We start from the raw sequence: 24,674 nt of genomic DNA, 5'->3' as shown, positions 1-24,674 counted from the left end.
GCCTTTGCTTGTTTCCACTGCTCTACATCGTCAACTTACCGTTACGCTAGATTATTGCTGCAGCGAAAGAAGGGAGAGAGCTTCGTGTAGAAATAGCCTGAAGACTTGAATAGTCCCAAATCGACCCAATACAACCGACATCCAAAAACAAGATACAGAGGAGCAGAAACAGTCAGGAGCCAAGCAAGAAGTTCGGGCTCTCTGGACAATCCTTGTTTTGCCAAAGAATCTGCCACATTGTTAGCTTTGCGAGGAACGTGAGCAAAAGAGACTGTCTCAAAGCTTTGAGACATGCCTAAAGATTGCCGGGAACAAGTTATTAAACTTTCAAGGTCATCTTTCTGGACTATTCAATCCAATTAGTTACAAGTTTTAGTCTCTAAGCTGTTTCTGGTTCTGAGTAGTGCAGTAGCAAGATTTGATCATGATCATCACAAGTTGAATATTTTTCTGGACAGTATTAGCAATCCTTTCTTAACCTGTTAAATTATATTGATGGCCATGCTTTTGTTTAAATCACATGACGAGGCAGCAAGTAAAGCAGCATTAATTTACTTCCACTGCTCTAAAAACTACCATTAATAAGAACAGCAGTAACGCCAATCAACAGCTTGCCATACACTTTTCTGACTTTGATTCCTTCCTCAAATACCGTGGAAAGAGGAAAGGAAGGAAGGAAAAGTGGTTGGATCTCATGAATATTAAAAATTACTAATTTTCACAAGTTAATTAGGGAGAAAAACTCCAAGAATGAACCAAGTTGTAATCGTCTGATTACTATACTAATTGTAATCAACATGCATGGTGCTGCTGCATCAAATGTCATAGCCTAAAAGTAGGTAAACAACTCATGGCAAACCACGCTGATAAAAAGAGCATGGCTATACTCTTCTGAAACAATAAAGTAACATCTAGTGAACTACTGTATCATTGTAGCCAACTAGGGCATCACCAGTGGTAACATCAAGCCAATAAGCTTGTGCAATATTGACTTAACCACGTCCCAATCGGAAAAGGCCGGTTCCGCCAACAATTGGCATCTCACGAGCTGGATTCACTGCCGAATTCTTGCCAAGGAGGCTAAGGCAGCTGCCATTATAGATACCGTCAGTGAATGCAAAGTCCATCGCCATGATCAAGGCCACTCCATTCTGCTCAGCTGACCCATAAATCCCCTAGGCTCGGCCTAGAGGCTTTGGTTTTGGATCAGGTCCTTCTGTCAATGGATCATCAACCATCATAATAGGTCAGCTTCACTTGGTTGAGCAACTTTAATAGCTGTAGGATTTATGCCACTGACCATGTTCATGGAAGTAGAATTGGAGGTTGGTCACGTTCTCGTTTTCAGCTTCAAATCTTCAAGCCCAACTAAAATATAGGATGGATTAGGACCCAGTAATTTTTACCATTCGCAATGTTTGCAATGATAATGTCAATCTATCGAGGTACGAAAAAAAACCCTTCTCTTTTAATGAAACGGGTAGGAAAAAAAAACATGGATTCAAAAAATTTATGTAATATATCTAAAAAAGAGTTAGAATATCAACTCATCTTCTTCACTGTTTAGTAAATGATTTTTTTTTCATTTTTTTTAGGTTTTTTTTCATCTCAATTTTATCTTTCAACATTTATTTCATTTTAAATTTATTTTCATAAATTTTTTTGACTTGTTTTATATGAGGTTATTGCAATCTCAAATAAATATATTGTAATTTGATTTATACTTGATTTTATGAGTGTCTATTTTTATTATCATATAATTAAACAAAAATACTTTTTTTTAACAAAGTTCTTAAACTAAGTGGATCCATCATCCAGATTATGAATTTAGTTGTTAAGCCAATCCAATATATCAACTTCTTAGTATTTTTTAAAACCAAATCACATTTTTTGTTGTTGTTTGGATTACATTTAAACTCTCCAAGTTGTTTAGGTAATATTAAAAAAATTCTCACATAATTTAATTTTAAATCTAAATTAAACAAGAAATCAAGACAAAAAATTTCAAAATCAACAATTCATTAAACTAAATTTAATAATAATATCAATTAATTCTCCTTTTTATCTACTTGCCTACTCGTGAGATTCACCGTATGCTTGAACTATAACGGTACAAATGATCGAAGTACAAGCAAATGCTGCCATTCTTGCCATCCTTATTTATTCCTCTCGAATTATTTATTGATAAAAAATAAAAAACACCTCTACCCATTTTTATAGGACTTGTGTTCTAGATGTTAGTCATTGATACCTTGAAATAATAATGCTACCATTTTTAACGATGGAGATAGATATTGGTTCAAGGCATTTAACTATGTTCCTAGCCTCGGAAGAAAAATCACATTTTGAGCAAACAAATTAAATTGGAGCAGCTCAAGTTACATTTAATTTGAAAACAAAAAACTGGTTTTGATCTTGGCAAACTCTCTAGCGGCCCCCCCAGTTTGTGTTTTAAAAGAGTTATATTTTTGAAAACAAACCACTACATCTAGGAACCGAATATCCTAGCTTGATGATAAATATATAGAGCCCTCGCGCATTCCCTACAATCTTGAGTTTCGGCTGAGGTTTGTTGTCTGGCAACATCTGTTCCTGCAATTGGACAATATCTAGGAACCGAATATCTGGCTTTCATCTTTGTTTCAATTTAAAGTCAACTGGAACTAATTTTTATTTTCATTTAGGCCAACTATAGTAATTAGACTCCTTAAATGGAATGGGATTCATTCTTGTTATCATTCCACATATAACATATATTGACATGTTAATTAATTTTTAATTAGATATGATTTAGATTTCGATAAAACTTGGACCACATTGTCTCCTCACTACCAGATTATGAGCAAGCATCATGTTAGGTCACATCGCAATGATTGTGTGAGGATGGCATGGATACACAGTGCTATTTCCCTTCTGCGCAGTGGATTTTGAAAAGCAGCAGCCAAGAAGTAGATATGGCATGGACCGAAATTGGCAAATTCACAGAGCACTCGGCCGAATATTATGGAATTTATGCCAATTTTGAGACCAAATTGTGTCTCCTCACTACCAGATTATGAGCATGCATTAGGTTAGGTCACATCGCAATGATTGTGCGAGGATAGCATACATACGCAGTGCTATTTACCTTTAACCAGGAAGCATGATGGCATGGACCAGAATAGGCAGATTCATAGAGCACTCGGGCGGATATTATGGCATATGCCGATTTTGAGACACCTGCAGTCCGTATCTATTGATCTGTTGACATGGGTTCTGAAATTTGCTCACCATACTTTAAAGGAAACGGTCATTAACAGCCTCAATTAGAGAGGGGAAAAAAAACACAGGTTAAAAGCAAGGATCTAAAAAGAAGAAGAAAAAACCATGGAGATGAGAGGAACAATAGCACAATGCCGTCATCTAATGGTTCACCCATGGGCGATATGTCCATATCAATTGCAAGGAGAGGAGCAGCAGCTGCACCAGGAGTCACCAAGGCATCTAGCTTATTATCACACATCAACTTCTGGAAGCCATCTCTCAATCTTTTTATTGAGAAAAACTAGCACAAAATCTTTTACTGGTAGGTAACTTTGCAAACTTCGGCTCCGGCTCTCTACAAATAGAAAATAAAAAACAGGGAAGAAAATTTATATACAGAAGCCCGCGTAAGACTGCCAAGGACCTCATCCAAAATCCTCAACCCATTTAAGAATCAAGTCTAGAATGTTTTGAAAGCCTCGATGATCCAAGAATGTACCACAAAGTTCATTATTTTTTATTCAGCGTGGATCTAAGATAATATATAGTGGGCGTGATGACCCAATTATACATAGTCATGGAGCAAGCTCCAAAAGACAATGGGTCCATCTGCTAGCCCATCTAGTAATTTCGAAGAGCCATGCCGGGAATGAAACCCAGCCCAACACCAAACCACAGATTCACAAAGCTAAGCAGCACGTTAACTTGCAAGTGTTTAGAGCTTGAAAATTAAGGTGTTTGCCCAGAATAAGAGTTTTATTATTGAACTGGTAAGTACTTGATTAGCATCAAAACAAGTCTCGATGGGATTTCGCTAAGCTTTCAAGGCTTGAATGCAGGGGGCCTCCTAACCTTGGTAGCTGTCTCAAAGCCATAAGCAATCTCAATTAGTTTTGGCTCCGAACCCTTTGGTCCACCGAAGCAAATGCCAAAAGGCACACCGTCACTGTCATACCCAGCAGGGACACTGATTCCAGGGTATTGTCCAATTGCAAGAACAAATGATAACACATAACTAAAATCAGGTGCCACCACCGCATCTAGTTTGTTCGTCTTGATTAATTTCTCCAGGCCATTCTTCGAGAGTTTGCTGAATGTTGACACCAGTTTCTTCAATGTAGCATCAATGTTTGTTATGTTTCGACTCAAGAACTCGGCTTTCTTGAAGAGCTCTTGACCGTATTCCTTGGTCTTTTCCTGCAAGACCAATCAAATAAATCAAAATGTGGATTCTACCCGTGTTGGTTCAGTATGCCGATTATAGTCGCGCATGTACTAACCAATCTGGAGAATTTTTTGTTGAAGGCTATCACAGCTGCTAAGGATCGGACTGGAGACGCCACCAACTGTTCTAGATACTCATTCAAGGCTGGCTTGAATTCGAGCAACGTTGCAAGTAATTCTCCATTCTGCCCGGCTGTGATCGTGTCAACGTCGCTTATTTGCAAATGGTCTACGAGAACTGCACCTTGTCGTCTTAATTTTGGAAAATATAAAGAATGTCTAGTCAGCTTGCACTAATTTGCCATGATATTATTGAAACTACTACTAGAAAAATCTAGAGATCGTTCGATATCATTTTCGTTTTCTGTTTTTATTCTCAAATTTCAATTGGAATTAATACCCATGATATCCAATGCTGTAGAATACGTCTAGATCCAGTCCCGACTTGGACCCTATCATCTTAGACTGATCCTAAGCCAACCCTCTAGGGCGGCTTAAACCTATTCCTGGCTTTCAACTCAACCCTTGGTCGCCTTGAAGCCGGGTCATAACCCAACTCCTGAGGCTATATATCCTGAGTCATGACCTAACCTTCAAGTATCATGGATTTAGCTTCTGTTTGGTATTGCGTTTCAAATAAAGGTTGGATAAATTTAATTTTTTTTTAATATTTTTAGATTATTTTGATGTGCTGATATCAAAAATAATTTTTAAAAAATAATAAAAATATTATTTTGATGAATTTTTAAATAAAAAATATTTTAAAAAATAACCATTACCGCACCTAATCATAAATTATTTAGGTGTCTCGCCCATCTAAGTGTCTCGCAGATGATCTTAGTCTGATAACTACTCTAGTTATATATTATGCAGATTGAGAAACTTTTTTTTTATTAGTTTTGAAAACTTCTTGTCATTTTTTATTTATTGAAAACAAAAAACAAAAACAACCAAGTTTTTATATTTTATTTTCAATTTTTTATAAACAAAAACAAAAAACGAAAGTGACACCAGAAAAACACTTAGTTTTTGTTACCTTAGTGTTTGAAAATGGTGCTCAAAAGTTTGATGCCGACGGGATCCTTTATCGTTGCCCGAATTGTAAAATGGAGTCCTCAATATCCCCAATCTCTTCCCTTTAAGCCCAAGAGGGTTAAGAAATTGTCTGTAGCCACCGTTTGGAATATATTTTGCTGCTTCTCTGGTTGCAGCATCATTTGAATCAAAGCCTACAATGGCATCAAGAACATATACAGCGTCCGATACTGTCCTGCACATTGGCCTGCTCCATCCAACATGTACCAACCAGAAACCAGCATAAATCTTACTGACCATTCAGTATAATACAGCAAATACTGATTCACATTATCTCCATTGCTGATGCTAGTAAAATTATCACAATTGGCTAAGAATGCACCTACCCCACAGTGTCCTGTCTAGGGGTGATGGGGATAACCCCGGCTCTACTAGTGAGACCAACAGTGGGTTTGATGCCCACAACTGAGTTGTAACTCGATGGACATATTATGGAGCCATCAGTCTCAGTCCCAAGTGACACGGCTGCCAAGTTTGCTGCCACTGATATTCCTGACCCGCTGCTTGACCCACAAGGAGTCGCGGACAAAACATATGGATTCTGCAAATAAAGGCCACACATCAATTATTATCTCATGTCGTCAGTGCAATTCACAAGTCATTCGGAAGACAATCGTCACAGAACATGTAGCATTGGAATGCCAATCCTGCTTCCTGCTTGTTTGTTCTTAGCAACAGCTAGAAAACCTTTTGAATCTTACAAAATGATTGATTATAATCACAATCAAACCCCAGAATTATCTGTTAGTTTCAGACATAACTCCAAAAGTCCATGAGATGACGGTAATGTTTAACAGAGCAGAGTCATGACATGCAGTTAGAAGCCTGGATAAGTGATGAATCATTTCAAGAAAGGCTTGAACAACTGACTTGTGCGAGTAATTAAGCAACTCACCTTTCCTTGGCCGCTTCTCCCACAAAAACCTGAGGGTGCGCCATCTGTCCTGAAATTAGCCCACTCACTCAAGCTAGACTTCCCTAATATGATAGCTCCAGCTTTCCTCAACTTCATTACCACACCTGCATCCCGAGGCACAACTGATCCAAGTAGTGCATAAGAACCAGCTGTAGTGTTCAGTTTGTCTTTGGTTGCAATATTGTCCTTGAGCAGGATAGGAATCCCGTGCAAACCACCAGTTGACCCTGGGGTGTTGACCTTGCGCTCTCGGTCAGCCTTATCGGCTAGAAAGAGTGCATCAGGGTTCACCTCTATGACCCCTCTAAGAAGCGGATTGAGTCTGCGGATCCGTTTGAGGTAGAACTCAACGAGTTGTCTAGAGGTTAGTTGGTTTTGCTTAAAAGCTAGTTGAAGATCATCTATAGTTGCTTCTTCAATTGAGAAGGCACTGCTTGTCTTGGTAAAGAACCCAGATAATAATAAAAAGGCAAGAATTAAAAACAGTAGAGAATTGTTGGCCATAGCTTATAAGATGAGAAGTGCTCAACTGAGTTGCCCAGCTGAGTTTTCAAGTCTGAAGTAGGCTACGGGTGAGATAGGAGATGGTGCTGCCTTAAGTAGACAAATACTGCAGGCTGAAGCAGCAATACAGGACGTTTCTATATATTTATATTAATTTATGGTTACTGATAGAATTAATTAATTAATTATTAATTATAAACTAAAAGAGAAGGTACGGTACCTCTCCTCTCTTCGCATATTATTATTAATTAAATATTATTTTATTTTAAAAAAAAATTCCATCATTTTATTTTAATTTTATTTTTTAATATTAGTTTTTTTTATTGATTTATTATATTCTTATTATACAAATTACGAGTTTAGCAGGATAATCTAGTTGATTTATTTTTTTAATTATTTTTTTTATTTTATCTTTTAATATTGGGTTGATTGAGAATTAAATTTCATAATTTATTTTTTATATTTTTTATTATGTTATTTGAACCTCATGACTTGAGAATAATGCTTAAAGGGTTAACCCGAGTATACTCAGATTGTTTTTTATGTCTTATTTTTAATTGATTTTTTTTTCAATTTTATTATTCAATATTAGATCGGTTGGGAATTAAGTTTTATAATTTGTTTTTATTTACTTTCTATGAGGATATCTTGGTCTCATGACCAATTAAATCATTTTTTATTTTTTTTAATTTTAAATTTCAATATTGGTTCGATTGAGAATTAGACTTCATAATTTATTTTGATTACTTTCTATGAAGTTATCAAAGTCTCATAACTCGAATCATAAATTTAACATGTTGACCAGATTGACCAAATTCAATCCATTTTGTTGTTATCTTAATATTAAAAGAATATTATCTTAATTTTTTTAGCCAAATTGTGATTTTAGAAGTTGTGTAAATTGTTTTTTAACCTGCAAATTGAATCACGTTATATCAAATTAATTCTTATACAATTAATTTTTTTTAAAAAAATATTAATAATATTTAATTTTTTATATTAAAAAACTTGACCAGACCTTAGAGTCAATAATATAGGACTTAACTAGATATTAATTTATGGCCATAGCTTAGGATGGTCAATTCATATTAATTTAATATTATGCTTACTCGGCACAAGAGTGTGAACATAACTTTATGTTGCATTGCAATGATTGTCTCCGACAGTGCTATTGCTTTTTGGATATTGGATTTCAAAAAGAAGTGCACCAATCAAGGAGGAAAAATCACACGGTGTGGGGCTCTTAAGTTACTATTTATTCTTGTGCGTTAAAAATATTTTTAAAATAATTTATTTTTAAAATTTATTTTTTATGTTTTTAAATTATATGATGATGCTAAAAATATTTTTTTAAAATAAAATTAATATTATTTTAATGTATTTTCAAACAAAAATACTTTAAAAAATAAATATCATCACACTCTCAAACACCCTCTAAATAGAGCGAAACATTTTAATTCGATGTTGACTAAAATAAATATCTAAATTAAAATTATTTTTTTTAAGTTTTTGAATCAAACTAAATTAAAAATAAGTTTAAATTTATTAATTTTAGTTTATTTTTTTTAAACTGATTCAAGTCAAAATTATTTTAATTAAGTTTTTTTTATCTGGTTTTTTTTTTTTAGGCTACATATTTTTGGGTTTCTTTTGAGATTTTATTAGAATGGATCCAAGTTATATTTAGTATTTTTTAGTTTTTCAAGGTTTGTTTTGAATTTTTATGATGTAATTGAGTTGTTTTATTACAAAAGCTTTAAAAATCCATAAACAATTATATGAATTTTTTCTTCAGTATAAAAATGCAGAAGTGTTCCAGTTCATCAAGATAAATAACAATAATAATAAATGAAATTTGAGAAACTGCTCTTCGTACAGCAAAAGCTTCCATCGGGCTCATCTCCATCGATTCTGCACAAGTTACCAACGAAAGTTAAAGGAGAACAAATAGTCTTTATATAGATGGGTCCTACCTGTAATTATGTTGCAGCAAAAACATATAATCTCCCAAGTTACCATGTGAATATGAATATGTTTGTGTAGTAATTGATTGGTTATATGTGATATTATTATATTTATATAAATATATATTTATTATTAACAAAAATTAATTTATCTTTAATATTTATATAGTATTAAATTAATAAATTTAAAGTAAAGATAAAATTCATAGAATAAAAATGCTTTGTAAAGAAAATTATAAATTTTTTTTTGCATAAAAGCATTATTTCTAAAATGTTTCTAGTTAATGTTTTTTTAAATACTGGACATTCATTAGAGCTGTATATATATATATATATAATGTTTTTTTTTATGAAAGAAATCAACTGTTTTATTCATTCTCAAATAGTATTGACTGAGAAATTCTTGGTCAAAGTAGAATAAGATTTTTAAAAAATTTTAAATTTTATTCAAACGATGAATGACAATTATATAAAGAAAAAACATAATTTAGCATGATAGACATACTCCATGCTTTAATGTTAAATCGAAATATTATTTATGAAAGAATATTAATTATACTAAAAAACTCAGCCACTGAAAGGTCAAGTCAAATCACTAATAACTTTTCTAATATTTAGAGGATTATGACACATTACTAGATGATGCACTTGATTTTCAAATATAAATTAATTAATTTTTGAATTAATAATAAATTAAATTATTTAATTATAATTATAATTTATATTTGTGATAATATATTAGAAACCTAATGAGTCACATACATTAAAAATTATTAGTCAAAAATTAATATAGAATTATTTAATAAAATAAAACTTAATTAAAATATATTTTAGAAATTAAACCGAAACTTCCCTACAGATAGGTCTGTTCCATCCAGAGCCAAGAAATGCATTTATGTTGCTTGAATTCAATACAATAGTTTCAAAACAGAGTACTCTGTAGCAAGGTTGTCAAAATCGCGATTTTGACACGGCACGGAACATGCAAACCAAACTCGGATCGTAAAAACGGATCGTAAAATCGTAAAATCGTAAGGAATTTTAAAATACATTAAAAAAAATTTATGTTTCAAATAAAAATTCATAGCACCTTAAAATACATGGTTAATACATGCTTCAAATAAAAATCCATACATAATTCAAGCATCTTAAAATACATGGTTCAAATAAAAAATCATATATAACTTAAATAACTATTCATTAGCTAATAATTAACAAACTTAAAACAAATAATCTGCTGGTGTATCATGTAAACTAAAACCAGCTTCATTGCCTTCATCTTCCTCATTATTCCTCAGACACTCATCAAGAGGATTATTAGTGTCACTACTAGTACCAACACCAATATTATGAGCATTAGTGCTACTACTAGTACCAACACCAATATCATCAATTTGAATCTCCAAATCATCTTCAGTACCATGAATCTCTATTTCAGCATCATTAGGAATTTCTTCTTCATCACTTTCATCTTCATTACTATTTTTTCTTCGTGTTGCATTGTCAATAGCATCAAGCAAATCAATGTTTGAATGTTTTTCTCCCTCGGTTATCCAATCATCATCAGATGAAAGATCATCTTCTACACCAAAATCATCTGCTTGCTTTTTGACTTGATTATTATTCAATTTCAGATTGCACATTACAAATACCAAGTCATTCATTTTTCTCTGGTGCAAACGATTTCTTCGTTTTGTATGAACCTAAATAAATAATTGAATTCAAATTTATAAGATTTTTATCAAATATTTCAACATTTAAAATAAAAAAATAAAAAAAATCACTATTTCAAATGCACTCCAATTACGCTCACATCCAGATGAAGTACAAGTCAAGCTTAGAACTCGGATTGCAAACCTTTGTAATTCTGGACATTCATCTCCATAAGAATCCCACCATTGAGCTGGAGTTTTTTTATCTCTTGCTGTCTTGGCAGCCTCAATGCCAAACAACCCTTTTGCATCCTTGAATGATTCAAGTTGCAAGTCAATTTTGCACCTTTCACTTGCATTAGGCACCATCCTTTCTAAGCATTGATATAATCCAATTTTAATGTTGGCATTAACCTTAAAATTGGGATTATAATGATAATGAGGATTCAAATAATAAGTTGCTGCATGTAAAGGTCTGTGGAGTTGAAGTTCCCATCTTGCATCAACAATATTCCATATAGGTATATAACTATATAAAAAAAACAATAAAAATTCATTACACTCAAAGAATATCTCAATTGAAAGTATCTCTAAAGACATTCATATTAATAGATGACAACATTTAAAATAGAAATTAGCAAGATATATACCTTTTTTTTACAGAACCAAAATTCACTTGTATCTTCTCTTTTGCTTCATCCATTGCTTTATATATAAAACCCATAGCTGGTTTCTCATCAGAATCAACTAATCGAAGAACTTTAATTAGAGGATACGCTGTCTTAATACATATAGTAACATCATGCCAAAACCTGATGTCCAAAACACAATTTTGAATTCGTTTCCCTTCTTCTATTCTTGCAAACCTACATGAACTCCACTGATTGGAAGTAAACATAGTCATCAACTGCATTTTATGATCATTCAAACATCCCAAAGTCAAATATGCAGTAGCAAACCGTGTGGCAGCAGGCCTAATCAAATCCCTTCCTTTCGTAAAGTGCCTTAGCATGGAAATAAGAATAGTTCTTGAATAAATATATGAGGTGATTCTCCTCCCCTTAGCAATAGTTACTTGATGAATCTCTAACTTCTTCTCAAAATCCTCTAATATCAAGTCAATACAATGGGCAGCACATGGTGTCCAAAACAAACTCTTTCTTTTTTCCATCAATAATTGTCCCGCTGCCTTATAATTTGCAGCATTATCGGTGACTACTTGGACAACATTTTCCTCCCCAATCCTCTCCACAATGGCATCTAACATCTCAAATACCTTATCAGCAGTTTTGGACATATTAGAAGTATCAACCGATGACAAAAAAACTGTCCCTTTAGGACTATTAACCAAAAAATTACAAATACAACGTCTTTTTTTATCTGTCCATCCATCAGACATTATTGAACAACCAGTTTTTTTCCATTCTAGCTTGTAATCCTCAAGCAAATTCATAGTTTGGTCCACTTCTTGCTTCAAATACTTCTCTCTAATATCATGGTATGATGGAGGCTTGAAACATGGCCCATGCTTTGCAACCAATTCAAGTGCCTTAAGAAACTCAGGGTTTTTTACACAATTAAATGGAATTGCACTAGTGTAAAAAAACCTTGCAATTTGTCGACATGCTTCTTCTCTAATATCTTTTTTTAGCAATTGATTTAGAGTTGTTTGTGTACTTCCACTCCCACTAGCTACTCTCTTTCCTTTGTCCCTGGAGCTAATTTCTTTTATTTCATCATCATCATCATCATTTACACTATATTGATGGGCCTTTCTTTTCTTTTCAGTTGCTTCTAGATTTTTCACCAAAACATCTAAAATCATCTGCTTAACATTTTCTGGTACTTGTTGACATGGTTCAACATCCTTACGAGTGCAAGCCAAATGCTGTTTAAAACGAAAAATACCTCCACTGATAATTTTTTGACAATACTTGCACTGAACTTTTCTAGAATTCTTATCAATATCTATACCATGTTGCCATCCCACATCAAGCCTATTACCAGAAGAATTTTTCCTAGATGCCATAAGTTCAACAATTCAAGAATCAATTCAAATCAACCCTGTAATCAATCCAAACATTTTATGCATATAAGGTAACCATTACAGCTTCCAAAAAAAAATAGAAATAAAAGCCAGAAGGAAAGGGCAAGAAACAGAAACATCAAACACCCAATACATGATAGCAAATGCATGCTGGGTGCCGGTGCATAGGCACACAGAAGCAACATGCATTTTCAACATAATCACAGGCTTCACAGCCCAATTCACTAGCAACTAACAGTCACGACAGATTACTAACAACTAACAAGGACTAACGAAATTGCACATGGATTACTAACCTGACTCCAACTTGTTCAGATCAAGAAACAGAGACAATTGATTTATGTGAAAAAACAGAGTCACAGACTCACAGAGTCACACACACACACACACACACCGCACGGTTTAATCCAATTGATTTTCAATATCTCAATAATAGACAGTCACAGAAACTTTGAATCAAAATCTCAATCTTTAACATCATTAAACTGTAAAGATTAAAGCACCTAATGGTCCTAAACAACAGCCACGACAGATTACAAACAAGGTAAGAAATGGACATGGTAAGAAACTCTGACCTCTGTTCTGAGCAGTGAGCACCGAGGAGATCAATATTGCAGTCAAACTTGGAGCCTGCGAATCCAATCAAACAAATATTAGCATTACTGGCTTACTGCATTAGAGTAAGAAACGGACAGGGGAAAAAAAGCACCCCCAACCGCTGGTAGTTACCAACAGAGAAGAGAGAACCAGAGAAACAAGATGAACAGAGTAACTTACCTGGTGGAGACTGGAGAGACGCCGTTGTTGTTGGGTGGACTCTGGTTCTCACGGTGGCTGGTGAAAAGGACGTCGTCGATGAGGGGCAAGGGCTGTTGTGAATGATGAACTGGAATCGTGGACGGCTGAGAGAAAGAGATAGAGAGTAGAGACTGAGACACTGAGTGACTGAGGAATCCTCAGTTTAGGGACGGCTGGAACTGGAATTTTGGGATTTCAATTTAGGGATTTTTTTTGGTTCTGAATGTGAATGATGAACTGAAATGCGAAGAAGACTGAAGACAAACATTGCAATTGCATTTGCAATTTTGCATTTGCTTTGTTAAATCCAATAGACGGTCGACACCTGGCAGACACATGGCTTTTTTTTTCCTGCGGGCAAAATCGTTAAAATCACGATTTTACCCGATTTTAACGATTTTACCCGATATTGACCCGATTTTACCCATTTTCGAGTTTTACAAGCGATTTAGCACGTAAAGCCTATATCAACTCGTAAAATCGTATGATTTTACGAGTTGAATCGTGATTTTGACAACCTTGCTGTGTAGTTGTAATGACTAACAAATTACTTATACCCGACGACTAACAAATACTCTTTTAGGTGAAACGCTGTATAGCTTTACAAGTTGCTAAAATGCAGTGGAAACATACATATAAAGTTTAATTCATCTTCATGACAATCATTTTCTTTTTGGTAGCCGTTTTCTACTTGTGATTGGGAGAATATTCCTGCTTCTTTAATACGTCTTTCACATCTCATAGGCTGATATGGATAACAGAAGATCACTAACCCAGCAGTGTCCTGTCTAAGAGAAATCGGGATAACACCAGCTCCGATGATGGGACCAACTGTTGGTCTTATGCCGACCACTGAGTTAGCATTAGATGGACATAAGATGGAGCCATCAGTCTCAGTTCCTAGAGACACTGCTACCAAATTTGCTGCCACTGATATTGCTGACCCGCTACTTGATCCACAAGGGTCTGCTGAAAGAACACAAGGGTTCTGCAAAAAGATTCAAACACCAGAAAGTTAGTTTATCAAATCTGTATAATCTTTCTGTCCAAGTCTTGCAATCTGAAGAATTAAAACACCTTAGCTCACCTTTCCTTGGCCTCCTCTAGCACTCAAACCATAGGGGTTTTAAGTGACATGAAAGCAGCCTACTCACTCAAGCTGGCCTTTTCAAGAATTATAGCTCCAGCTTCCCTCAACTTCACAACAATACCTGCGTCATGACGCACGACTGATTCAAGCAGTGCAAAAGATCCAGACGTGGTGTTCAACGGTAGCAATGTTATCCTTGAGAAGGATAGGAATGCCATGCAAACCAACCAATGAACCTGGTGCCCTAACACTAAGCTCGTCATCAGGCTTATCAGCTTGGCGAAGTGCATCAGGATTTATTTCTATGACCCCTTTTAGGAATGAGTTCAGTCTATTAATTTCTCCAATGTAGAACTCAACCAGTTTCCTTGACGTAAGTTGGTTCTGCTTAAAAGAAAGTTGGAGATCACATATGCTTGCTACCTTGATCAAGAATGCATGGATTGGTATTGCTAAAATAATGAAAGTAAGTGACGAGAGGAGTGAGAAGTTTAGTACTGTCTTGGTAGCCATGACTAACTGAATGGAGAACTGTATTCTGCTTGGACTTGGATTTGACCGAGATGAGAAATGGTCCAACTCAACTCAAAGAAATTAAATTGCTGCTGTGAGTCATAGACACTTGCTGAGATGTTTTGTACTGCTCTTTGTCAGAATTGTCTGTTCTTTATCTTTCCAAGTATGTCATAATCATCTTTCTTAACATATCGCAGCATTGATATTAACTTTAGAAAAATATCCTTAAAGCACTGAGCTGAGGTACTCGCTAATTTACTAGCATGTTAAGCCTATAGGGCCTCTGGTGCATATTTTGTCCAATTCATGGCTTATGGTATCTGCCGTCCATTTCTTGAAGTTCTTCTCTCTGGAGTTTTGCAGATTATATCACAAGAAAAAATTCGACAAAAGCAAATAAATTTGGCTCTACTGTATTACATTTCCTTACAATATTGTATGTTATTAAGCTTCTGTTTTCTTTCAGTGTGACAACGCAGAGAGTATGCGTTTGTATCTGGGATTCAATTATTGATTGTACAAACGGGACATTAATATCTGCCAATTTTTCCATTTGACGCAGTGATCAAACTGCCAAAGCCAACAGAAAAATTCAGAGTAAGTAACACCATTTACATGTAGACAGCAGTTGAATTTGGACTCAGAGAAGAGATCGAAAGAAAGATAGAATTGCAAACTATCCTAAAGTAAGTTTAATTTTAAATCTTTCCTATCAGTTAATAATAAAGGTTATAGAACTAATACAACGAGAGGAAAACCATCCAAGATGGACACAGAATCTGCTTGAAAAACTTCCTAACAAGCAAATCCTAAGAGACAGAACGCAAGCACGCTCAGAGTCCAAGATAGATGAAGAGATGGAGCACTGGACGTTGCTGATGCAGCACTGATAGGTGAGCTCAAAGGCGGAGGAGTCGGACTTGAAGTTTCTGGTGTGACCAAGATATCAATCTTTTGTCCAGCTTGGCAGTGATCAGGGAAAGCAGATATGAAGTAGAAGTGGCCAAGTCTATTAAGAGTCAGTGAATCATAGCCGTGGTGATTGTAGTAACTAGCTATTGGAGATGCTACATTGCATGACTTGAAATCTTGGCGAGTCACTTGCTTCACATCGTGGAATCGATAGTTGTGGTCCTGTGGTGGAAAACAAGAGTATCACCGACATGAAACTTCTTGTTGGCTGCCCAATCATGGTAATCAACGTCCCCCATGCTTGTCCAACCAGCAGAACCACCAACCTGGTAAAGACGAGCAGCCATGGAGACTCCACAAAGAGCCGTAGTCAAGAAGAAAATAACCAAAGTTTTCTTGAAAACCATGATTGAAAGACAATGGATTAATGGTTTTGAGAAGGCTAAACTTGTGAATAGAGAGCACTGGCAAGAGAAAAACCGCGAAGGTTGCTTGAATGAATTTGCGAGAAAACCAAGTCTGAGTACCTAGGTATATATAGTATTGATCTCATCCGAAACATAGAAGGAGAGAGATTTCCTGATTTTACTAGGAATTAAATTCACATAAGACAATAAAATTGATTTCGGATCCAAGTTACTGCATATTTTTTTGTTACAAAACAGATTTGGCTATAGTCATACCTTTAAGCCAACAAAACAGATACAAAATAACATACCCTAAGACCAAAGAAAAAAAAAACTCTATAATTATTGATCAATGCAATATAAAACTTGGAATTTCAAAGAAGACATTCTTTTGAAGCTTCAAGCCTTGAATGTGGGAGGCTTTCTAATTTTAGTAGCCTGCTCAAAACCAAATGCAATCTGAATTAGCTTTGGTTCTGTACCCTTCAATCCTCCAAAGTTAATGCCAAAAGGCACACCCTTATCATCATATCCTGCGGGGACATTGATCCCTGGGAATCCTCCGATTGCAAGAACAGGTGCAAAACCTGCACCAGGTGTGACCAAGGCATCTAGCTTATAATACCGCATCAACTTCTGAAATCCATCTCTTGTCAGTTTCTCTAAATTTATTAATGCTGCCTTCTCTACTTTGCCGATCCCATTTGTAGCTTGAGCTAAAAGAAAGATGTCTTGACCAAATTCGTTGATCTTTTCCTGTATGGCCATTCAAATATATTAAGATTGTAAGATGTAATCATGCATTCTTAGAATTACTGATGTAGCTTAAATATTGATCATTGTACACAAAAAAATGAAAGAAAACCTGTTCCCGTATACTCACAAGATCTGCAAATTTTTGGTTGAATGCAATAACATCGGCTAAGGTTCGGACTGGGGAAGCCACCAGATCTTTCAAGTATGTATTCAAGGATATTTTGAACTCAGCTAGCAATGCTATTGCTTCACCGCTCCCAGTGGAATTTAAGATAGCATTGATGTTGGCTATTTCCAAATGGTCAACTATAACTGAACCTCCTTGTCTTCATTTGAAGATAAAACTTGTATTACATAATCACATATTTGATAAAAAAAAATACTTAAATTAATGGTTAGAATATTTTTTATTACCTTAGTGTTTGAAGATGGTACTCAAAAGCTTGACTCTCTGCTTTACTGGCAAAACCCAAGAATGGATTCCTTACTATTCCAAGTCTCTTCCCTTTCAATCCATAAGGCTTGAGAAATTGTTTGTAGCCGCCGTGTGGGATGTACTTTGATGCTTCTTGGGTTGCACCATCGTTGTAATCAACACCTACAATGGCATCAAGGACGATAACAGCATCCGATACAGTCCTGCAGATAGGCCTGTTCCATACAAAGCCAAGGAGTGATTATCTGTTGACTGAAATCAATGGAACGACTTGACAATAAGTAGACCATATATATTGCTGATATGATTGACTAATTGAGTGAAGATTAATGCGGTGATGTGATAGGATTAATATAAGAACACTCACCCAACAGTGTCCTGTCTAGGAGAAATTGGGATAACCCCAGCTCGGCTGGTGAGACCAACTGTTGGTTTTATGCCCACCACCGAATTTGCATTAGATGGACATAAGATGGAGCCATCAGTCTCAGTCCCTAGTGATACTGCTACAAAATTTGCTGCTACCGATATTGCTGATCCGCTACTTGATCCACAAGGATCATCTGATAGAACATATGGATTCTGCACAAAGATCCAGAACACTAGAGCGTTACTCTACCAACTACGATGGATATTTCTTTGGGACATGGCTGATCATCTCGTGAATATTCAAGCAAATAATTGAAGAGCGAAAAGCCAACAAAAACTGATCTACAAAAAACACAGAGAAACTTCGGCAAGGTTTACGGGGTTAAAACTGTTGAAGGTGTTTTTCACTTGTAAATATATTAAAATAATAATTTTAAAAAATTTATTTTTGATATTCACATATCATAATAATATAAAAAAATTAATTTAAAGTAAAATTTTCTTTAAATTTTAATAAAAAACATATTCAACTTGAATACCAAACACCCCTCTTACTCACCTTTCCTTGGCCACCTCTAGCACTAAAACCATTAGGTGCATTAAGTGATCTGAAAGCTGCCCACTCACTCAAACTAGCCTTTCCAAGAATTATAGCGCCAGATTTCCTTAACTTTGCCACTACCCCTGCATCGCGAGGGACAACTGATCGAAGCAGCGCAAAAGAGCCAGCTGTTGTGTTCAGCTTATCTTTGGTGGCGATGTTATCCTTTAGCAGGATAGGAATGCCATGCAAGCCAACCAGAGCACCTGGTGCCCTAACCCTCCGCTCATAGTCGGCTCTATCAGCTTGATAGAGTGCATCAGGGTTTATTTCTATGACCCCTTTAAGGACTGAATTGAGCCCATGGATTTCTCCAACGTAGAACTCGACTAGTTGCCTTGAGGTGAGCTTCTTCTGCTTAAAAGCAAGTTGGAGATCACTTATGCTAGCTTCTCTAATCGAGAATGCATGGCATGATATTGCTAAAAGAAAGAAAATTAGTGATGAGAAAAGCGAAGAACTCAATGGTTTCTTGGTAACCATATCGTACGTCGCTGTAAAACTGTGTTCAATGTTGAACTTGTGTTTGAGTGAGATGTGAAATGGTCTGTTAGGATTATTGTCATTAATATATAGCAATCATCAATGGACTGCACCGTCTATTAACAATGAAGCATTGCATCCTATTGTCATTGTCAAAAGCTACAATTATAGATGGATATTGTTAAACAAGTTGCACCAACTATTAACAAAATGATGCAACCCATTTGCTGCCACCATTAGTGCCATAATTTATGGCCAAGTTGTCTTACCATTTATGCCTACAAATAGAGGCATAAGTTAGAGAGCAAAATGAAAGAGAGAGAGAGAGAGCAAAATGAGAGAGACCAAGAGAGAAAGTGAAGTGGCTGCCAACGGCAGCAGCCCTGCTGCCTTGTGCAGCAATGTGAGAGAAATGGGAGTTGAGTAGAGTGGATGTGATCCTCCTCCTCCATGTATTTGTATTGTATCATTTCTCTATCTCTAATAATATGGAACTCTCCCGTGGATGTAGGTAATTTTCCGAACCACGTTAAATATTGTGTCTCAGTGTGTTAAGCCTCCAACGGGCAACTATCAGAACATCACCGGTCGGAATTCCCAACAATTGGTATCAAAGCATATGGTTTAAAGTGGTGTTTGATTCTTGCCCAAAAATAAAAGTTGTCAAAATGGTATTTTGACCATACCACTGTGAAGAGGAGGAAGAGACCAGCACACTGGTGAAAACGACGCAAAAATCGGACATCGGACATGACCGCATGCGCCTGCGAGGCGTCTATCCACGCGCGCAGACACGCCCTACGCGTCTTCTTTGCCAGGATGGGCTGACCCGACCCGAATACTAGATGACCCGACCCATGTGCATGACCCGGATGAGGATGACATCAGCATGACGCAATTGTTACGTCAGCATGCCCAATTGGCATGCCATGTCAGCGACCAGTCAGCTGACACGTCAGCACAGTGGGTCCCACATGCCACGCCATCAGCCGCGAGTCGAGCCGGGTTTGAGCCGAGGGATAGGATCCAGTGTGGTTGATCCTACGTGCAACCGGATGTGAGATTGAATATGGGCCGTTGATTAGGCCAGAATTGTTTTGATCAAATCGTAGTCGTCTGAAATGTGATTTGGACGATTTCAAACTTGTTTCTAGCTAATTTGATCGTTCCGGATGCAATGGTACGGTCCGATCATTGAGATTGAGACCGAAAGTGATGGTGGTGAATTATTAAGAGAGATTGCCCAATTAGGAGGCATCTGAAGGTCATCATGGTGGTTGATGAAGATGAAAAAGAAGAAGTCACACATGTTTGCCCAATTATGTGTGTTGAATTGCAAGTGGGGATTTCAGTTGCCTTGAGGGAAGGCAAAATTGGGACACTCTGGACACCCGATCATGTGGACGGTTTGAGGTGGAGAGTGGAAATTGATGAAGACCAATCTTGACGAATCTAAGCACTGGTAGTCTCGCCAGATATTGAGAAATCAGGTATAAAACTAAAATATTCCAGATCACTTGTAAAGGAAAGTCACAACAAAGCTAGCAAATGGTTGTATATACGGAAAGATAGTACGATAGATAGATAGACCGGTGTGACCCCTCTAATCTTTCCTCGGAACTTGCTTAGTTGAAGGATTATCCATACGGTACTATTTTCGTATATATAGTAGTTTGTAATGGAACGGTTGAAGACTAGCAAGATGACGGCATAAAGGAACAGTTGAGTTTCGTATATTCAAGGATCTGATAGAGTGGTGATTTCTCCAAAGAAGTTAGATTCGGTGACTGTGATTTCTCGAAGGGAGAATTGATGAAGACCCTGATAATAGAAGATAAATACAGCAAGGGGTTAAAGATTGACACCCTATTTTGACTTTGATAGGTGTTGTGACAGGATGAGCTGCTGTCAAACATAAGCAAGGAATATGGAGAAATCTGGAGAATAGAAATTGCACGAGGGCACACAGATTGTGCAGGAGTACCTGTGATCCAACGAGGTACTACAATGAGACAACAGGTGCAAAGAGAAGAAGTGTTCCCAGATGAAGCTCAGAGCAGAGACTGTGAAAAATTGTGTACAATAGGAAGTCTCTTGTGCTCTTAATGAAAACAACAGGCGAAGACCTTTCCAATGCATGCAAGGATGGAAAGATGAGCTGTTATAAAGGCACCTAATTGAGGGGGTGCAAACGCCTGTGATAAAAGGCGATCGCCTATGAAAGGTGAAGACACCAAAGAGAGTTGGTGTAGGTGGAGTTGTCAAGCAGAAAGGCGTAGAAGCTCCAAACATAAAAATCAAGATGGAGGATTGGGAGGAGTGTACCGCAAATTTCTCTTTCTATGTGATCAGTGGCAGTGATCTCTCTCATAGTCCACATGGTGGTAGAGAATTTTAGAGCCACTTTGAAGCATCTCAGCTAAAGGAGGATGCGACCGCCTATAAAAGGTGAAGACACCTTAGAGAGAAGGTGTGAGGGCCATGATATGAGCCCAAGATCAGACCGCCCCATGACAACGGGCGAAAACACCTTAGAAAAGGTGTGAGGGCCATGATAAGAGCCCAAGTTCAGAACACCCCAAAGCCAATGTGATGGCTAAATATAAGTGGACATGTGTATGGATAGTCAATGAAGTGGCTATGATGAGTATGGAGACAAATGCAGGATTGACTTTCATGGATATTGCCTCCATGCTAAAGATCAATGAGCTAGAAGACATTTGCCTTGGACAATAAGTGGGTGACTTGTGGAGCATTAAGACGTGATTGCTAGGAATGAGCAGAGGGCATGCGCAGGTTCCTGGAACAAGTTGACTCTTGTCAAGGTGGTGAGCTCGGTGAAGGCATTGTAATACTCAGAGTATCAAGATAGATATGAATCAACCTTTAATGGGCTGCCCTCATGGTTAAAGGTGGAGAGCTACCTGAACTCTTAGGACTAAGAGCGAGAGACTCACGAAGAAGTAAGGCGTGGTTCCTAGGGTGGAACAGAGGGCAAACGCAACTCTGGGATGAGTAGACTCTTGGAAGAGTGGTGAGCTTGTGATCATATTGAGATACTCAGATAATGACTATCGTACTTGAGAATATCCGTTTGAGGGGGTGTTGTAAGCCTTAGTGCTTGAAAAATTATTCCAGGCCGAGCATGGTTGATACGCTCGAAGGGGAATGTTGTGTCCCAGAGACAAGCGTTAACACTCTTCAGATGTTATGTGGTAGACCATCTGGTTGTAGTGATCCTTTGGTTTGAGCAAAGGGGTGTTTTGGTGACTTTGGTGATTAAAAGGTTTGGTAAGTACCTATAAACTTGGCCACAAACGCTCTCAAAATGGTAAGTTAGGAAGAGCTGCATAATGCAAGTATGTGCTGAAGAAGCAAGATGACAATTGCCTATATAAATGGCAAAGGGGGTGATTGTTAGGATTGTTGCCATTAATGTGCAGCAATCATCAATGGACTGCACCGTCCATTGACAATGAAGCATCTGTAGCCTATTGCCATTGTCAAAGGCTACAATGGTAGGTGGGTATTGTCAAACAAGCTGCACCAACCATTGATAAAATGGTGCAACCCATGTGCTGCCACCATTAGTGCCATAATTTATGGCCAAGTTATCTAACCATTTATGCCTATAAATAGAGGCATAAGTTAGAGAGCAAAATGAGAGAGAGAGAGAGAGAGTGCAGAATGTGAGAGACCAAGAGAGAAAGTGAAGTGGCTGCCAATGGCAGCAGCCCTGCTGTCTTGTGCAGTAGTGTGAGAGAAATGGGAGTTGAGTAGAGTGGATGTGATCCTTCTCCTCTATATATTTGTATTGTATCCTTTCTCTATCTCTAAAAATATGAAACTCTCCCGTGGATGTAGGTGATTTGCCGAACCACGTTAAATATTGTGTCTCAGTGTGCTAAGCCTTTAATGGTCAACTATCAGAACATCACCGGTCGGAATTCCCAACATGGTCCTGACTACACATAGAGAAACAATGAATATACCAGTGCCTGCGATGCATATTGTGGACAGTCTATTTGAATCATTCTGTTAATTAAATACTGCCACTTGATTAAAACTTTGCACAGATCTTTGCCGGGATTATCTATTTCTGACAGGATTCTACTTGTCCTTATGGATGGTGGCAATATAATTAATGTTGCTGATTATAAGAGAATGCTTTGGTTAATTTTGAAAAAAGCGAAGGCACCAATGATGGCAAAATCGGCTTTCTTAACTCATTGCACAAAAGAAATGCCCTTATAGAATACTCTTATAGCAGTGAGCTGAGGTATTGGTTGGTTTATGACCAAGTCAAGGCTGCAGCAAGGCCTCTGGTGAATGACCAATTCATGGCTCACCGGTATTTGCCTTCTGTTTCTGGCAGTTTTTCATGCATGATAGCTGCAGCTATAGATTATTTTATACGGAAAACATTCAAGGCATCGCTAGCAAATCTGTGCGCGCACTGTTTTTTAATTGCCGTCCATTCCTGGCAATTTGTTCTTTAATGATTTCTGAAGCTTTAGATTATTTTATGTGGAAAGTATTCAGCGCACTGAAACAGTCCTGCTCTATGGTTTGTTTGCTGCTTTTGGCTAGGGCCAAATGGACAACAATTCACCATAGATTCTAAAGAAGTTTTCTTGCTTTTCGGTGTTATAAATGTATGGATTATGTGTTTGTATCTGAGTTTCAATAGTTCAATGACAGTTCATACTTTCATGGGACATCAAAATCAGTCAATTGATACCCTTTGACCAAATGCAACATGGCCATCAGGATAATTAAAGTCAACTGATACCCTTTGATACCATTTTTTAGACAGTCTGTCTTCAGCCAACAGGTTTCTATCTTCTTTCAGGGGATGAACCCCTAAAAGTTCTCCAAAAACCAATCCAAATATCAAATTTATTAGCTGTTTTAGTGTTCATAATGAGTGAATTATGCTAAAATAACTTCGAATTAGACAGTATTAATTAGTCTTCGGGAAGTGACTGCTTCATTGTTGTATGCAATTACAGTTTGGAGACAAGGTTTGAAATTTGAACAGATACAGTCCTCAAAAATAGCAGTGAAGATCAAAAAATGGAAGAGCCCCCTGCAGTTAAACATTTAGTGCAAAGATGCCTAATTTCGGCTTCTTTGGAAGGGAGAGTTACAACCTCAAATGCTACAGTTAAAGAATAAAGTCCCCAGATTTAGGCTTTGAAGGGTGTTTTCTTCTTTCCCTACTCATTGCTTGGCCCGTTAAGAATGAGTTGCTGATTGGATGTTTTTCAAGCTTGTCTTTGATTCACAGAACTACTACCACTTGAATGAACAAGTCTAGGGTTCCTCGGGTATTTATCTATTCCTTTATTTATTTTTTACGAGAAGACTCAAACAAGTCCTGTAGGAGGTGACACTGTGCCAATTGACATACGGCTCACCGCTTTCCTAGATAATTATTCATAGAAGTAGAAAGAAAACAAGACGTTTCTCTTGAAGTTTTTCCAGCATTGAATGTAGGAGGCTTTCTGATTTTAGCAGCTTGTTCAAAGCCAGATGCAATCTGAATCAGCTGCGGTTCTGTACCCTTAATGCCAAAAGGCACCCCCATATCGTCATAACCAGATGGGACATTGATTCCTGGGAATCCTCCATTTGCAAGGACAGGAGCAACAGATGCGC

The 24,674-nt window shown here is 36.9% G+C and overlaps 1 protein-coding gene and 2 pseudogenes across 3 annotated transcripts; all 3 read right to left on the bottom strand.

Moving 5' to 3' along the window:
* Positions 1–911: 911 nt before the first annotated feature.
* On the bottom strand, positions 912–3,502 carry LOC18109838 (dirigent protein 23-like; annotated as a pseudogene).
* Positions 3,503–3,774: 272 nt separating this feature from the next.
* On the bottom strand, positions 3,775–19,073 carry LOC18109837 (probable amidase At4g34880). Of its 3 annotated transcripts, XM_006388067.3 has the most exons (6): positions 18,518–19,073; positions 6,458–6,486; positions 5,889–6,103; positions 5,504–5,749; positions 4,524–4,719; positions 3,775–4,440 (listed from the first exon to the last, which is right to left on the bottom strand). In XM_006388067.3, exons 1-6 carry the CDS (start codon positions 19,011–19,013, stop codon positions 4,066–4,068), a joined length of 1,557 nt encoding a protein of 518 aa, XP_006388129.3. In that variant the 5' UTR covers positions 19,014–19,073; the 3' UTR covers positions 3,775–4,065. The 3 variants fall into 3 exon arrangements, with proteins under 3 accessions (XP_006388129.3, XP_052308108.1, XP_002305495.3); XM_052452148.1 differs by lacking the exon at positions 18,518–19,073 and having other exon boundaries at positions 5,504–5,737; positions 6,458–7,108; XM_002305459.4 differs by lacking the exons at positions 3,775–4,440; positions 4,524–4,719; positions 5,504–5,749; positions 5,889–6,103; positions 6,458–6,486 and adding exons at positions 16,581–17,124; positions 17,252–17,450; positions 17,539–17,775; positions 17,928–18,142 and having other exon boundaries at positions 18,489–19,073.
* Positions 14,008–15,046, bottom strand: LOC127905203 (probable amidase At4g34880; annotated as a pseudogene).
* Positions 19,074–24,674: the final 5,601 nt, after the last annotated feature.

This window comes from Populus trichocarpa, chromosome 4 (genome assembly GCF_000002775.5).
Source record: "Populus trichocarpa isolate Nisqually-1 chromosome 4, P.trichocarpa_v4.1, whole genome shotgun sequence".
In the NCBI taxonomy this organism is placed as follows: domain Eukaryota; kingdom Viridiplantae; phylum Streptophyta; class Magnoliopsida; order Malpighiales; family Salicaceae; genus Populus; species Populus trichocarpa.
The sequence above is the reverse complement of the archived record's forward strand: the minus strand, read 5'-3'. Positions and strand labels throughout refer to the sequence as shown.

What these genes read in the sequence shown, in the direction of transcription:
- LOC18109837 (XM_006388067.3), bottom strand. Translation starts at nt 19,013, where the DNA reads ATGGTTACCAAGAAACCATTGAGTTCTTCGCTTTTCTCATCACTAATT. An exon ending in ATCACTTAATGCACCTAATG is followed by an intron (nt 6,487 to 18,517) that starts GTTTTAGTGCTA and finishes GCGCACCCTCAG; the next exon opens with GTTTTTGTGGGAGAAGCGGC. An exon ending in ACAAAAAATTCTCCAGATTG is followed by an intron (nt 4,441 to 4,523) that starts GTTAGTACATGC and finishes TTGGTCTTGCAG; the next exon opens with GAAAAGACCAAGGAATACGG.